Raw genomic sequence first — 16,365 nt, 5'->3', positions numbered from 1 at the left:
CTATGTCCGTGCATCCTTCAAGGCGTGAGTCTTAGTCTTCGGTTGGTAGAGGTCGAGGCAGAGGTAGAGGTTCCAGTTCAAGTGGTAATCAGAACCGTATCTATGCTTTAGCGGGTCGACAGGACCAGGAGTCTTCACCAGACGTTGTGACAGGTATATTAACCATTTGCTCTCACGATGCTTATGCTTTGATAGACCCAGGATCTACTTTATCGTATATTACCCCATTTGTCGCGAGGAAGTTTGGTATAGTGCCTGAAATACTAAGTGATCCTTTTGCGGTATCTACACCGGTCGGAGAATCGATTATTGCTAGACGGGTTTACCGAGGTTGTACGGTGACAATTTGTAGTCGTCAGACCTCAGCTGACCTAGTTGAGCTAGAGATGATGGACTTTGATGCTATCATGGGCATGGACTGGTTGGCAGCTTGCTATGCCACAGTTGATTGCCGAGCAAAGGTAGCCAAATTTCATTTTCCGGGTGAGCCAGTCCTTGAATGGGTAGGTAATACACCAATACCCAGAGGTAGGTTTATTTCCTATCTGAAGGCGAGGAAAATGATCGCAAAAGGGTGCATTTATCATATTGTGTGAGTTAGAGATGCAGATGCTGAGATACCTACACTTCAGTCTATTCCCATAGTCAAAGAGTATGCAGATGTGTTTCCAGATGAGCTTCCAGGTATTCCTCCAGAGCGAGAGATTGATTGTAGCATCGATTTGCTTCCAGGAACTCAACCAATATCCGTCCCTCCGTATAGAATGGCACCTGCCGAATTGAAGGAGTTGAAGGAGCAGTTAAAAGATTTGCTGGAGAAAGGTTACATTAGGCCCAGTACCTCACCTTGGGGTGCACCGGTACTATTTGTGCGGAAGAAAGACGGCTCGCTGAGGATGTGTATCGATTATAGGCAGTTGAACAAGGTAACTATTAAGAATAAGTATCCACTTCCAAGGATCGATGACTTGTTTGATCAGTTGCAGGGAGCTAGATGCTTTTCCAAGATTGATTTGAGGTCGGGGTACCACCAGGTCAGAGTTCGGGAAAAAGATATTTCGAAGACAGCCTTCAGGACCCGATATGGCCACTTCGAGTTCCTTGTCATGTCCTTCGGGTTGACTAATGCACCCGCTGTATTTATGGACTTGATGAATAGCCTATTCCGGCCATTTTTAGATCTGTTCGTGATAGTATTTATTGATGATATTCTGGTTTATTCCCGTTCAGAGGATGAGCATGCGGACCACCTGCGAGCGGTACTCCAAACCCTCCGTGATCGTAAGTTGTATGCTAAGTTTTCTAAATGTGAGTTCTGGTTGAAGTCTGTAGCATTCTTGGGGCATATTGTATCAGATGAAGGGATAAAGGTGGACACTCAGAAGATTGAGGCCGTGAAATCTTGGCCTAGACCTACCACTCCGACAGAGGTTCGTAGCTTTCTAGGCTTAGCAGGATACTATCGGAGGTTCGTAGAGGGTTTTTCTTCCCTTTCGGCACCATTGACGAAGTTGACACAGAAAGAAACTAAGTTTCAATGGACAGAGGCTTGTGAGCAGAGTTTCCAAGAGCTTAAGAACAAGTTGACCTCAGCTCCAGTTCTAACACTTCCAGAGGGTCTAGAGGGTTATGCCGTGTATTGTGATGCATCAGGTGTCGGGTTAGGATGTGTCCTGATGCAACATGGGAAGGTAATTGCATATGCTTCAAGGCAGTTGAGGAAGCACGAGAGGAATTATCCGACCCACGACCTCGAGTTAGCTGCGGTTGTCCATGCACTTAAGATATGGCGGCATTATTTATATGGTGTTCATGTTGATATATTTACTGATCATAAAAGCCTACAATATATTTTCAAGCAGAAAGAGTTGAATTTGCGATAGAGGCGATGGCTTGAGTTATTGAAAGATTACGATGTTAACATTCTCTACCATCCAGGGAAAGCTAATGTTGTAGCAGATGCCTTAAGTCGCCGATCTATGGGTAGCTTAGCACATGTAGAGCCCGAGAAAAGACAATTAGCTAGAGATATTCATCAATTGGCTTCGTTGGGGGTTCGGTTAGTAGATTCTGAGGATGGTGGAGTTGTAATCCAAAACATTGCAAAATCATCCCTCATAGCTGAAGTCAAGGAAAGGCAGTACGAGGACCCAGAGTTGGTCGAGTTGAGAGAGCGAGTTCCGCAGCAGAAGAAGCCATTGTTAGAGCTCAAGGGAGATGGGGTTCTCAGATACAAGGGTCGTTTGTGTGTTCCAGATGTAGCAGGGCTACGAGACAGGATTATGTCAGAGGCACATTATTCATGGTATTCCATCCACCCTGGATCGACGAAGATGTATCATGACATTAAGGATATGTACTGGTGGAATGATATGAAGAAGAACATTGCTGAGTTTGTCGCCCAATGTACTAGTTGCCAGCAAGTGAAGGTAGAACACCAGAAGCCCGGAGGGCTAATGCAGACTATAGAGATCCCGACATGGAAATGGGAGGCGATAAACATGGACTTTATCATGGGTTTACCTCGTTCTAATCGTAAGTTCGATTCCATATGGGTGATAGTCGATAGGCTCACGAAATCAGCTCACTTCCTACCGGTCAGATCTACATATACAGCAGAAGATTATGCAAAGTTATATATTAAGGAGATAGTGCGGCTACACGGAGTACCAGTTTCTATTATATCTGACCATGGGGCTCAGTTTACAGCACATTTTTGGAGGTCATTTCAGAGAGGTCTAGGGACTCAGGTGAATCTCAGCACAGCTTTTCATCCACAGACTGATGGACAAGCCGAGCGCACAATTCAGACGCTCGAGGATATGTTACGAGTATGTGTGTTGGATTTTAAAAGAAGTTGGGATGAACATCTACCTCTTATCGAGTTTGCATATAATAACAGTTACCACTCCAGTATCCAGATGGCTCCGTACGAGGCTTTGTATGGGCGTAAGTGCAGATCTCTTATAGGGTGGTTTGATGTTGGAGAATCTGGGTTACATAGGCCAGATCTGGTTCAGCAGGCCATAGAGAAAATAAAGGTTATCCGGGAGCGACTGTTGACAGCTCAGAGTCGTCAGAAGTCATATTTTGACGTGCGGCGATGAGACTTAGAGTTCAGGATTAATGACTGGGTATTCTTAAAGGTATCACCTATGAAGGGCGTGATGAGGTTTGGCAAGAAAGGAAAGCTTAGCCCACGGTATATTGGGCCTTATAGGATCATTCGGAGAGTGGGCCAACTAGCTTATGAGTTAGAGTTGCCCTCAGAATTGGAGTCTGTCCATCCGGTTTTTCACGTATCTATGCTACGGAAGTGCATTGGCGATCCTACCCGAGTGGTGCCCACGGATGATGTACAGATTACAAAGGACTTGTCATATGAGGAAATTCCAGTTGCCATCCTAGACCGACAAATCCGCAATCTACGAAATAAGGAGGTAGCTTCCGTAAAGGTTTTATGGAGGAGCAAGAATGTAGAAGAGATGACGTGGGAATCGGAGGAAGAAATGAAGTCTAAATACCCCCACCTATTTCAAAATGAAGATATGGTTCGAGATGGGACGCTACAACATAGCTCTATGTAGGCTAGCAGGTCATCAGGTAAGCTTTTATTTTTCACTTTCAATATTTATGATTTACGGTCGGTGAGGCAAATTGCTGCTATTTATAAAGATTGGCCATGTGTGGCATGCATAGTATGTTTCTGGCTACGTGCAGGTTGGTTTTAACCTAGTGTACCAAGGATACTCTGGAAAAAGTTTCCAAAGTCTCCAAGAGTAAACATTCGAGGACGAATGTTCCCAAGGGGGAGTGATGTTACACCCTATATTTTCGTATGTAAAAATGCGTCGTAAGCAAACTAATGTAGGACAAAAAAAATGAGATAATATTTAAAAGTATATAAAGTAAGTTAATCATGTTACCTCTGAGGTTACAAATATTGAAGATCATGAACAACAAGTACAAAGAGGGTTGGACAGTTCAGAAGCTAAAGCAATTAAATAAAACAATGTTTCATCGAAAGTCGACAAGTTGGAAATGTTATAACATGTACCTTTGGGGTGAGACTAGGGTGATTAACATGATAAAGAGATTATGTTATGATTTATATTAGTCGTATTACATCCTTGTGTTATGTTTTTAAGTCAAGCGAGTTGTGGAACAAAAGTCGATGAAAGTCATCACAAGTTACATTCATAAGTTTTACTGAAACTTTGGGTCAAATGTAACTGCGATTTTCTCCCAATATACTTAGAGTTATGGGGTGTTCCACCGATAAAATTAAATATCTATGAGTCTATTTTCCAACGCATTAAACCATTTGTCAATACGACATCGGAGTAGAGAGATATGTGCATTTTTGCGATACTGCGCAAGCTGCTAGGTGACAAGTAGGTGTGTCACCTACTTGCTTAAATGAAAGCCCAAAAATGGGCCATTTCGGGTCGTCCAAAGAGGCCTTTTAAGGGCCTATTTTCTTCATATATTAGACTTAAAATAGAGCATAATAACCAGACATAAGCTCTGCAAAGAATCCTCCCAAAATTTCCCACAAACCCTAATTGATTTTCTCTCCCTTTCAAGTTCCAATTGGAGGTAAAACTTAGAGTTTGAAGAACCAAGATAGGAGCTGAGTTATCCAACAAATAAGGTGAGTTTACTGCTCTCTTTCATCCATTTTTTCTTCTGTAAATTCATGGTAAGTCGTTCTATACTTGTAAGAACTCACGGGATGGTGATCGGAAGCCGTGAGTTCGAGTTATTCACTTGTAGCGGACTGTTTTGTGGACTGTTTTGTGTTGCTGTTGGGCTGCGTGTTTTATTACTATTTTGTGGAGTTTTGGAGGAGGAAGGGGGTTTATAAACACCATATAAATGTAGGGTGGTTGGCTGGTCGTTCGTCATAACATTTTCGGGTCGTTTGACACTACTACGGTGGTCGTTTTGTGTACGAAGAGATTGGGGTGTGTTGGGCTGTTTTGTAGTATTTGATGGTGTATATAGGGCTGGAAAATGATGTATATATGTTGTTATTGTTCTGTCCTTGTATTGTTGGTGTTATCTTGAAGTTGGAGGAAGGGCATATTATAGGGGAGATGCTGCCCGTTTTAATACAAAATAGGTTTGTCGTTCGTTGTGCGATAGTTGTACCTTTCGTAACTTAACGATAGTATTATTATCATTCTTGTAGATTAAGGTGCGAAGAGGTGAGTTCAACTTGGTGATTGAAAAGATTGTGATAAGGTATGTTAAGGCTAAGCCTTCCTTCATTTTGGCATGATCTCGTAGCTACATGTGTTAGTAATGAGACAAAAAGAGAAGTTCATATTCATGAATTTATTCACACTATTCTAGTCTCATAAGTTACAATATTATTCCTTATCGAGACTCTATATTCAATTTTAGTATTGTCTTCTTTCAGTCAAGAGAGCAGCAAGCCTATATATACAGTATTACAGTATTTTCATTACCATCGAGCTATAATCGATGGGCAGGCCCCTATTGGGCAACCTCTGATCAGATGGAAAGTTATATACCGAGCCTACTGTGGCCGAGCGCCTATGAGCGAGCCCAGCATGGTCGAGATACATAGCCTAGTATGGCCGAGCGCCTATGAGCGAGCCTACTATGGCACAGCAGTTATATATACCGAGCCTTATAAGGCCGTACAATTATTTTACTTACTATATTGAAGGAGTTGAGTCAGTATCAGCAGGTAAGTATATCTCCAGATCATCTTTGACTCCCAGTTAATTTCAGTTATCATATTATCAGTTCAGTTTCAGATTTCAGTTATTTTATTGCCTTACATACTCGGTACATTATTTCGTACTGACGTCCCTTTTTTTGGGGGCGCTGCATTTCATGCGTGCAGGTTCAGACAGACAGACGGGTAGACCTCCTCAGTAGGTGTTTCCCGAGTTTCGCCTGATCGGTAAGCTCCACGTCTTTCGGAGTTGCCAGGACTAGAGTTTTGTGTACATCTTATGTATATCTGTATATATGTTATGGGTAGGTCGGGGCCCTGTTCCGATCACAGTACATCTATCAGTAGAGGCTTGTAGGCATATCCTGTTGGTTAGTGCATTATGTTGGGTTTGTATAAATTGGTGGTTTGTCAGCTGTAGTAGCTATGACGGCCTTGTCGGCCTAGCTTTATATTGATATTTAGTTAGTGCTAGTTTCCATTCAGTTTTATATTTTGCTTCGCAAATTGTCTTGCAAGGTGGCCCCATGGCCAAAGTATGACATTATGTGTTCAGAGTCCCTTAGTCGCAATTTGGTACGCCAGGTTAGGTGAGGCACGGGGTGCTTGTCTCGCTCCTAGGTTCGGGGCGTGACAAAATCAATCTTTGAGAACACTCTGGCACCCTATAGCTGATCAAATAAGTCATCAATGCGTGGCAATGGGTACATGTTCTTCACTGTAACCTTGTTCAACTACCGATAATCAATACACATATGCATAAAACCATCCTTCTTCTTCACGAACAAAATCGGAGCACCCCAAGGTGACATACTAGGCCGAATGAAACCCTTATCAAGTAACTCTTGCAACTTCTCCTTTAACTCCTTCAACTCTGCTGGGGCCATACGATACGGTGGAATAGAAATGGGTTGAGTGCCCGACAACAAGTCAATGCCAAAATCGATATCTCTATCGGGCGGCATACCTGGAAGATTTACCAGAAATACATCAGGATAGTCTCTCACTAACAAAACTGACTCAACGGTAGGAGTATCAATACTGACATCTCTCACAAAGGCTAGGTATGCATCACACCCCCTTCTCAACCATCCGATGTGCCTAAGGAAGGACACAACCCTGCTAGGAACATAATCCAAAGTACCGTTACACTCCAACCACGGTAGACCTGGCATAGCCAAAGTCATCATCTTGGCGTAACAATCAAGAATAGCATGATAGGGATACAACTAGTCCATGCCCAAGATAACATCAAATTCAACCATACTGAGAAATAATAGATCAACTTTGGTCTCAAAACCACCAATAACAACTAAACACGACTGATACACATGGTCAACAATAATAAAATCTCCCACAGGTGTGGACACATAAATAGGAGAGCTCAAAGAATCACGAGATATACCAAAATACAGAGCAAAGTAAGATGATACATATGAGTAAGTGGATCCTTGATCAAATAAGACTGATACATCTCTTAGAAAAAATGGAACAATACCTTTGATAACTGCGTTTGATGCAACCTCCTCCGTCCTACCCGGAAAAGCATAACTTCTAGCCTGGCCTCCCCCTCTAGTGCGACCGCTACTCGCCTGACCCCCACCCCTAGCTGGCTGTGTAGGTGGAGCAACAACTGGAGTAGTTACCACGGCCTGAGATTTCTGGGGACCCTGTGGAATATGTGGAGTGTGAGTAATTGGTGGAGGTGAACCCCTCCTGAGTCTAGGGCAGTCCCTTACCATATGAGGAGTATCACCACACTAAAAATAAGATCTCGGAGGACATGGCTACTAAAACTGGCTCAAGCTTGGTCGACTGGACTGATCGCTGAAAGTACCCCGTGCAGGCGGTGCACTAGACAGTGGCAGCGCATAATGGGCAACCTGAGACCTGGAAGTAGCCGGAGTACCACTAGAAGCTGGGAGTGCTAAATAAATTGGATGGCTCATATAGCCTCTACCATGATGGGCTGCAACTAGGGTACGTGCACCACTATACCCGCTAGAATCTCGAGGCCTCTTGGCCTCCCTGTCCTCTCTCTCTCTCTCGGCCCCACATGCCCCCAACCTTCGTGCGATCTCTACCACCTATTGATATGAGCTATCTGTATCCAACTCTCGAGCCATGCTGAATCTAATACCATAGTTGAGCCCCTTGATAAATTGATAGACCCGCTTTCTGACTGTAGAAACCAAGGCACGTGCATGTCTGGACAACTCACTGAATCTGACAACCTACTCTGACACTATCATGTTACCCTGGCGCAACTGGTCAAACTCCGCGCGTCATGCATCCCAAAGGTTCTGGGGGACAAACTCTCTCAAGAACATCTTTGCAAACTAGGCCCATATGAGTGAAGCTGCATCGGCTGGGCTACCCTCCTTGTAGGACCGCCACCACTGATACACTGGTCCTGACAGCTGGAATGTAGCAAAAGCAACCCCTCTCGTCTCCACAATACCTATGGGTGAGGAGAATACAATGGCACTTTTCTAGAAAACCCTGTGCATCCTCTATAGCTAGGTCGCTGAAAGTAGGAGGATGGTACTTCTTGTACCTCTCAAGTCTAAGTTGCTTCTCCCCAGATGTTACTGCCCTAACCTCCGACTGAACCGAAATAACAGGCTACACTGGTATAACCTCTGGGACCTGATCGATATGGACCCGCTGCTCTGGGGTACGCACCGCAGGTGCTCTGGCTGCACCACGTGCCCCTCGTCGACTTCTTCCCCTGCCCCTCCCCAATCTCTCGCAGCTCTAGCAGGGGGCGCGGGTGGCTGATCGTCGGATCCAGTGGTGCATATCCTCACCATCTGTGAGAGAATAGAAAAACAAAGATTAAGAATTTCGAAGTCAACAAATTCGCGCGATAAGGAATCAAGGAAGTGAAGTTTCCTAACAGTTCCATAGACTCTCGATGTCACAACCCAAAACCCACTATAGGTCGCAAAGGCGCCCAACGTCGCCGTTAGGCAAGCTAACGGTGAACATCCAACTTAATCGTTCATTTTATTATTTTTAAAATCATGAATCTTATTAGATAGAGAGATCAATACAATTAAAATAGTAGGTATGTACAATTTCAATGAAATATAAAGTAAAAGTGTGTCCATGTAAGCAACATCATAAACAAATTCTAGAACACCCCAAAACCCGGTATCACAAGTGCATGAGCATCTACTAGGAAGTACAATAGTAATACCACATTTGTCTGGAATACAAGATAAACAGGATAATGTAAATAATTATGATGGCAACTCCTTATGCTGCGGATCGAAACATGGGATGCAACTCACTGTGAAGTCCCCGTAATAGCTGCGCCTTTGCACCCAAAAGACCACTAGAAATATACACCTGCACAATAAGTGCAGAAGTGTAGCATGGGTACGTAAATTAACGCGTACCCAGTAAGTATCTAGCCTAACCCCGGAGAAGTAGTGATGATGGGTTGACATCGACAGTTACTAGTGGTCCAATAAATCAAGTACAGTAGAAAGTAAACAAGTATGAATTATGGTAATTAAACAGTGAAAACAAATATAGGTACATGATACGATCCTTATCTGAACAGTAAACACAAGTCCTCAAATATAGGTTACCTCCTCAAATGGAGTATATAATATGGTCCCCACCAGATAGGTCATCACAACTCAACTCAGGAAAACTCACGTATACACTGGCTTTTTGTCAAATATTGCACACGATTCTGCCGAGGCTAACGACCCAATCCTATAAGAGTATTTCATGAAGTTGCAGAGGTGAACAACCCGATCCCGTAAGAGTGTGATACATAATCCTGCCGAGGCGAAGGGCCCGATCCCATAAGAGTGTGATACATAATCCTGCCGAGGCGAACGACCCGATCCTATAAGAGTGTGATTCATGATACTGCCGAGGGGAATGACCTAATCCCATAAGAGGGTGTTGCATGATACTGCCGAGGCGAACAACCCGATCCCATAAGAGTGTGGTACATAATCCCGCCGAGGCGAAATTACCCGATCCCATAAGAATAAGAAGCTTTAACGGGTCCTTGAACCCACTCACGAATGTACGTGTGAGTTATGAAATTTAAGGAAACATTTCGCTGAATACACACAAAGCGGAAGAGATTCGTAAGGGAAGCACAATTTCCACGGGTAATCAAGTAACTCATCAAGTATCTAAGATAGCGAGTCCATTACTCTACGCGAGTCTAGTATCAGGTCAAAATGTTAATTAAAGCAATTATACATGCAAGGATAACTCAAATAGTACAATTTAAGCATAGCGTGAGCCTACGTCTACCCGGACATACTTAGAAATCCTTGCATATGCACGGACAGTCATTACCTCATACGTGCGCAGCTCCCACAACATGTAGCACATAAGAAATATGACATCTACGGGATACATGTCCCCTCATAAGGTTAGACAAGAGACTTACCTAGCTCCGAAGTTCCATAACCAGCTCCAACGCCTCTCTAGCACCTCAAACTAATGCCCATCGATCCGAAACTACTCAAACAATCATGAAAACCAATAAACATATACTCCAACACTCATAAATAATGAATTTATAAACATTCCCAACTTCGCTCGAAAGGTCAACAAGGTCAACCCTCGGGTCCACCTGCCCGGATTCCGAAAATTATCGAAAATAGTTATTACCCATAACTCCACGAACTCAATTATATCATTTATTCTTAATTCCAGGTCCAATTTCGTGGTAAAATTCCAAAAATGCCAATTCTAGGTCTTTCTTCAAAATCCAAAAATTTCCACAAATTTTCATGTTAAAATTCCATATGTGTTCATGAAATATAATCAAAAGTTGTTTAGAAACACTTACCCCCAAGAGATGGATGAAATAGCTCTCCGAAATTCCCCCAAAGTTGGCTCCAATAGAGAAAAATGATATGAAATGAGTAAATCTTGTTTTTGCTAACTTATATACTGCCCAGGCCTCCCTTCTACGCGATCGCGGAGGCCAAACAGACCTTGCCCAGAAATCCTCTTACGCGAACGCGATAACCCTTTCGTGATCGCAAAGCTTAACCAGACAAGCCTACGCGAACACGAGTCAAACCATGCGAACGCGAAGGCTATAACCCCAGCTCAGAAATTACCCTACGCGATCGCATAACACAACTCCCCCAAACAGGCATGCCTCCTCAACTCATTGTGTTCGCGACTCAGCCCATACGATATCGAAGAAACACCTGCTCCTGCTACGCGATCACGTTCCTTTTATGCGATCGCGATGAACAAAACCTCCACCAGCCCAACTAACTCTTCACGATCGCATCCTTACTTTAACGATCACGATGCACATCAACCACACTAGAAACAAGCAGTGACAAAACAAGGTGAATTGATCCGAAACTACCCCGAAACTCACCCGAGACCTCCGGGACCCCGTTCGATCACAACAACAAGTCCCAATACCTTATCCAAACTTATCCAAAGTTTCAAAATACCACGAATAACATCAAAATCATGAATCGACGATCAATTGGAACCTTCAAAATCATGAATCGACGATCAAAATCATGAATCGACGATGTTTGAACTTTCAAACTTCCAAACATCGATGAACGCGTCCGAATCATACTTAAACATTCCGGAATGACGCCAAACTTTACGAACAAGTCATAAATCACAATACGAACCTATTCCAAGACTCAAAAACCCAAATGGAAATCGATAACATAAAAATCCACTTCAAACCAAACTTATAAAATTCTAAAACTTTCGAAATGCCAACTTTCCAAAATAAGTGCCGAAATGCTCCTGGACCACCCGATACTCAACCCGAACATACGCCCAAATTCGAAATTATCATACGAACCTATTAGAACCTTCAAATTCTAATTCCAAGGTCATTTATTAAAAAGTCAAACCTTAGTCAACTCTTCTAACTTAAAGCTTCCGAATTGAGAATTTTTCTTCCGAATCAACTCTGAACTTCTCGATATTAAATTCCGACCACGCGTACAAGTCGTAAAACGTAAGCGAAGCTACTCAAGGCCTCAAACCGCCGAATGATGTGCTAGAGCTCAAAACGACCAGTCGGGTCGTTACATTCTCCCCCACTTAAACATACGTTCGTCCTCGAACGTGCCAAGAACCATTTCGGAGTTGACCAAAATCACTGTTTAACACCTCATGCACCTACCCGTGCCACCACAACCCATGTGAGCACATTAGCTCGAGCAAGACTGATGATCCTTCCTTTTACCTTGGCCAACAAGCCTTAGGTCCAAATTCCAACATCCGAAATTCTCCTCGAGACCTGATTCCAACATACGACACCGTAACAATCTCAACCCACTATACCAAATATGATCATGCACCCATGTTGAGATCACACAATGCACCGCACAATTCGTATGTCCATAATAACATCCTCCGACTACAATAACTGTAAATTCACGAACCAGATGTTCGTAGTATACCTCATAACACACATACGCTCGGTCTCAAACCTCACAATACTGCAACGATAAAAGAGATGTGTAGGAACTCATAACCACCCGTCAAATCAATAACTCATGGAGTTTCCCCGCTTGACAAGAACCATTACCTCATTTTGAACTGAGTAGTGACATCTTCTCTTTAATATACTTTACATAAATCCGATCGCACTGATTTAAGGTCCAATAATCTCTCTCACCCAGTACAAGCTGCTCAGACAATAAGCCACCTCAATCACTGACTAAAATCTCATATGACGCCATCAATGCGCCAACAAGCTACAACTCGAATATGACACATAAGGAAGAACGAACTCCGGCAAAGAACTACCCAGCCCGCGTAACGAATAAAACGGCCAAACAGATTCTATGAACCTTTCTCAGAGATGAGAAACAAGACACACAAAAATAAGTATAGGGAACCGTACTCAACACTTTACTGTTTCGGTGTGCAACCCGATCCACACATGATACCGTTGTGGCGTGCAATCTGATCCAAATATCATACTTGTTGTGGAGTGCCACCCGATCCACACATAACAATCAATAAGGAAATACCCATCGAGCTGTAATGCTCGCCACTGTGAATTGGGGTTATCTCCAATTAGTTTATATGAAAAATTCAAATAGGGAGGCTACAAAAGTTTTTTCCTCTCAATTGAGGACCTTTAAGTTTACTTTAAAAACCTCGTTGGCTTTTGTAGCAGAACCAACTACCAGCATTGTTATCTGAACACTTTACTACTTGACTTGAGTTTTCTAATTCAACCTACAGTTATAGAGCACTGTGGTGCAAGGTTTTGCTTTTCTTAAAATTGTGCCTGTCATATTAAGTTGTGCTTATCTGCACCTTGCATCTCTACGAAGTACCGCTTTACTGAGGTAATGAAAGTTTCAATGTTAAATTTGCCTGAACAAGATTATATTCATGTCCAAATCAAAACCGAACCTAATCATCTTTAATTAGGCTTCAAAATTGAAAAAAGGCCTGTTATTCAATCATTAAGTTTGCAAACAAACACTCAATCAAATCTATTAGTTTTTCCACTCCTTCGTAAGCACAATCTCTAAATGATTTTTTCTTCCTAATGGCCTATGGGAAAAGTAGTGCACTTGTTCCTCTCGAGTAGGGAAAGAATGTACTCATCAGTTCACAAATACACTTTAGTCCGACATATATTCGCCTTGTGAAAGCCACACTCTTGTTAGGCACCCGCTAATCACAATACACTTTAAAATATCACTATAGCTGAACTAAATCGATAGCTGCTTAATATGTTTTGGATTGGTACTGAGTTATGTAGTAGAATGTTGACTTTGAATATGCCTACTCTTACCCTAGTCCAACCTTTTGGTTTAACTTATCTTTTCTTGTATGAAACCAGCAGTCCTGAAATTATAGGGAAGTTATCTCTCGGTTGAAGAAACAATGACATCGCCATCAGATCACAAGGCTACCATCATTGATGGTAAAGCAATTGCTCAAACTATTCGTTCTGAGATTGCTTCTGAAGTCCGACTCCTTTCAGAAAAGTATGGCAAGGTTAGTTCCCTGACATGTGTATCTGCATGCTTAAGCGAATGCATGTACGGAAATTTTCCTATTAATCAGGTAATTACATCGTGGATATTATGAAGATAATTCAGAGTATGTGCATTCTTTAATGTGTATATGATGTATTTGAATTTTGAAGCTGGTGCAGCAATGTCCTTAATCAGAAATTGTATTTTTCATGGGTCATGCGGAATTCAAGTATCCAAGTTTTTTGTTATTTTCAGGTCCCTGGCTTGGCAGTAGTCATTGTAGGAAATAGGAAGGATTCTCAAAGTTATGTGAATATGAAGAGAAAATCTTGTGCTGAACTTGGCATTCAATCTTTTGACATAGATCTCCCAGAGGACGTAGCTGAAGATGAATTGATTAGCAAGGTCCACGAGCTGAATGCTAATCGTGATGTACATGGTTAGTCATTGGCGATAATAGGAAGTTATTTTTCTTGCCTCTTGCTGCTTTGCATTGTTATACTTCTGTTGTTTGGGTGAGGAAGTTTAGCCTTGTTTGTCTGTACTTGGTTTGGGCATACTGCAGATGTTATTTTCTCATCATGCTCCTACTTTATTTTTGTACAACCGGGTTATTTTTAGCCAACATTGTCCATACCTGTGTAGTTATTCAAAAAGAGAACTTTAAGGTCCTAGCTATTGTAGGCTCAATACAAAATATTTGATATAAAATTGCTCTGTCGGACAAACTCAATGGTGTTAATTGTTGGCAACATAGTGGCATCTACAGTAACCAGCCATTCTACATGCAACCTGTGTATTGCTTTATGTCGTTGGTACTGCATAATTCAGTTAGTATAATTAAGTCTATTTGAAACTGAAAATCCTCGGATTAGAGCACCTATCTAATATCTCATTCCTACAGTTTGGTCAAAGCTTCAACTTCCATCTTTAAAAAAGTTTTAACTTCAACTTGGTCAAAGCTTTATTTACACCACCTCTTTCCATGACTTTTAAAATTTGGTTTTACCTTGCTGGTGGAGTTTTTGCAAGTTTTGCCTGACTGCTTCTTAGATTTCTTCTCTTTTCTTTCACTTTTTCCTCGAGTAAGCATTTCTAATTTTCTAGTTCTGGTTTATTAGTAATGTTGTGCAAGTATATTGTTGAGAAGAAAATGTGTTGGTTAGAATATCAAATGACGCATAACAAAGACAAGTGTAGTTAAGGCACTCTGTGCATTGCGACAGGTATACTGGTACAGCTTCCGTTACCAAAACATGTTAATGAAGAGAGAGTTCTAGGTGAAATCAGTCTAGAAAAGGATGTAGATGGCTTTCATCCTCTGAATATTGGCAAGCTTGCAATGAAAGGCAGACAACCCTTGTTCCTCCCTTGCACGCCCAAGGTAGTGAAGTGATACACTTCATTGATTCTGAGAACAACTAATACTTCTGTTATTGAATAACAAAACATCCAGATCTCTAATTCTCCTGCCTTAATTAAGAATTTATGTTCAAATCTTTACTATCTAGCTTCTAAAAGCACTCCTATCAACAGGGATGCATTGAGCTTTTACATCGAAGTGGGATTAGCATAAAGGGGAAGAATGCAGTTGTGGTTGGTCGAAGTAACATTGTTGGATTACCAGTGTCTCCGCTGCTTCTGAAGGAAGATGCTACTGTTACTATAGTGCACTCACGCACCAAGGAACCAGAAAAAATCGTTCGTGAAGCAGACATTATTATTGCTGCCGCAGGACAGGCTATGATGGTAACAAGGAGCATTCATTTCTCCTTTCTTACCCTCCTTTTTGTACTCATTTTCCTTCTATTAATTAATTTTTTGTTTACTATACCCTTGCAATAGAGCTTTCTTGATGAAATATAACCCTGCTAATGGCAGTAAGAAAACCATTCCGCAAGTGCTAATTTTTAGTTCATAGATGACTGGCCTCTGAACCAAGTTGCTGTCTTATTTTTCAGATCAAAGGCAGCTGGATCAAACCTGGCGCTGCAGTAATTGACGTAGGGATAAATGCTGTAGATGATCCTACTAGGAAATCGCAGAAGCGGAGAAGTTTCGCAGAAGCGAACTCGCTTCTGCGATGATGGGGCCGCAGAAGCAAACTCGCTTAGTCTTAGGAGATTTTGAGAGATAATTGGAGGGGATTTCTATCAATATCCTAAGGTAAGTAACTTCCGCCTATTTCCAAGTTAATTGTACGGGTTCTAGGTAGATTAAACACGAGAAGATTGTGAAAACCTGTAGGATTCATGAAGAACCTAGGGTTTTGATAAAAATGGGATTTAACCACAAAAATGATTATGAAATTGGGTAGAAATTATATATTTGAGTTTGTTAGTTATGGTTAATATTTATCTTCAAATATTTCTGGAATCCGGGCACGTGGGCCCGGTGGTAAATTTAAGAATCTTCCAATTTGGGTTGGGTAATTACTCTAATAGCTAAATTATGAACTTGTGAGTGTATATTGATTAATTTATATAATATTTGGCTAGCTTCGGATTGTTCGGCACTAAGTTGTGGCTTTAGAGTGAATTTGTGGGCCGGAAAGTGAGCTTTGGGATGAGGTAAGTTTCTTGCCTAACCTTGTAAGAGGAAATTTACCCCATAGGTGTTTTAAATAAATATTTGCTTCTAATTGTGGGGGCTACGTACTTACGAGGTGACGAGAGT

The 16,365-nt window shown here is 41.9% G+C and overlaps 1 protein-coding gene across 2 annotated transcripts; it reads left to right on the top strand.

The window, feature by feature from the left end:
* Positions 1 to 12,845: 12,845 nt before the first annotated feature.
* LOC107772526 (bifunctional protein FolD 2-like) lies at positions 12,846 to 15,806 on the top strand. 2 transcript variants are annotated; one of them, XM_075252407.1, is made up of 4 exons: positions 12,846 to 13,708; positions 13,945 to 14,128; positions 15,226 to 15,438; positions 15,651 to 15,806. In XM_075252407.1, the coding sequence occupies exons 2-4, from the start codon at positions 14,108 to 14,110 to the stop codon at positions 15,774 to 15,776; spliced, it is 360 nt and encodes a 119-aa protein (XP_075108508.1). In that variant the 5' UTR covers positions 12,846 to 13,708; positions 13,945 to 14,107; the 3' UTR covers positions 15,777 to 15,806. The 2 variants fall into 2 exon arrangements, with proteins under 2 accessions (XP_075108508.1, XP_075108509.1); XM_075252408.1 differs by lacking the exon at positions 15,651 to 15,806 and having other exon boundaries at positions 12,848 to 13,708; positions 15,226 to 15,364.
* Positions 15,807 to 16,365: the final 559 nt, after the last annotated feature.

Source organism: Nicotiana tabacum, chromosome 4, assembly GCF_000715075.1.
Source record: "Nicotiana tabacum cultivar K326 chromosome 4, ASM71507v2, whole genome shotgun sequence".
NCBI lineage: Eukaryota > Viridiplantae > Streptophyta > Magnoliopsida > Solanales > Solanaceae > Nicotiana > Nicotiana tabacum.
This window is presented reverse-complemented; position numbering and strand designations above follow the sequence as displayed.

Bases quoted from the DNA above. Each gene is read 5' to 3' on its own strand.
- LOC107772526 (XM_075252407.1), top strand. From the start codon at position 14,108: ATGCTAATCGTGATGTACATG. The intron at 14,129-15,225 runs GTTAGTCATTGG...TCCTATCAACAG, and splicing joins TGCTAATCGTGATGTACATG to GGATGCATTGAGCTTTTACA. The intron at 15,439-15,650 runs GTAACAAGGAGC...CTTATTTTTCAG, and splicing joins CCGCAGGACAGGCTATGATG to ATCAAAGGCAGCTGGATCAA.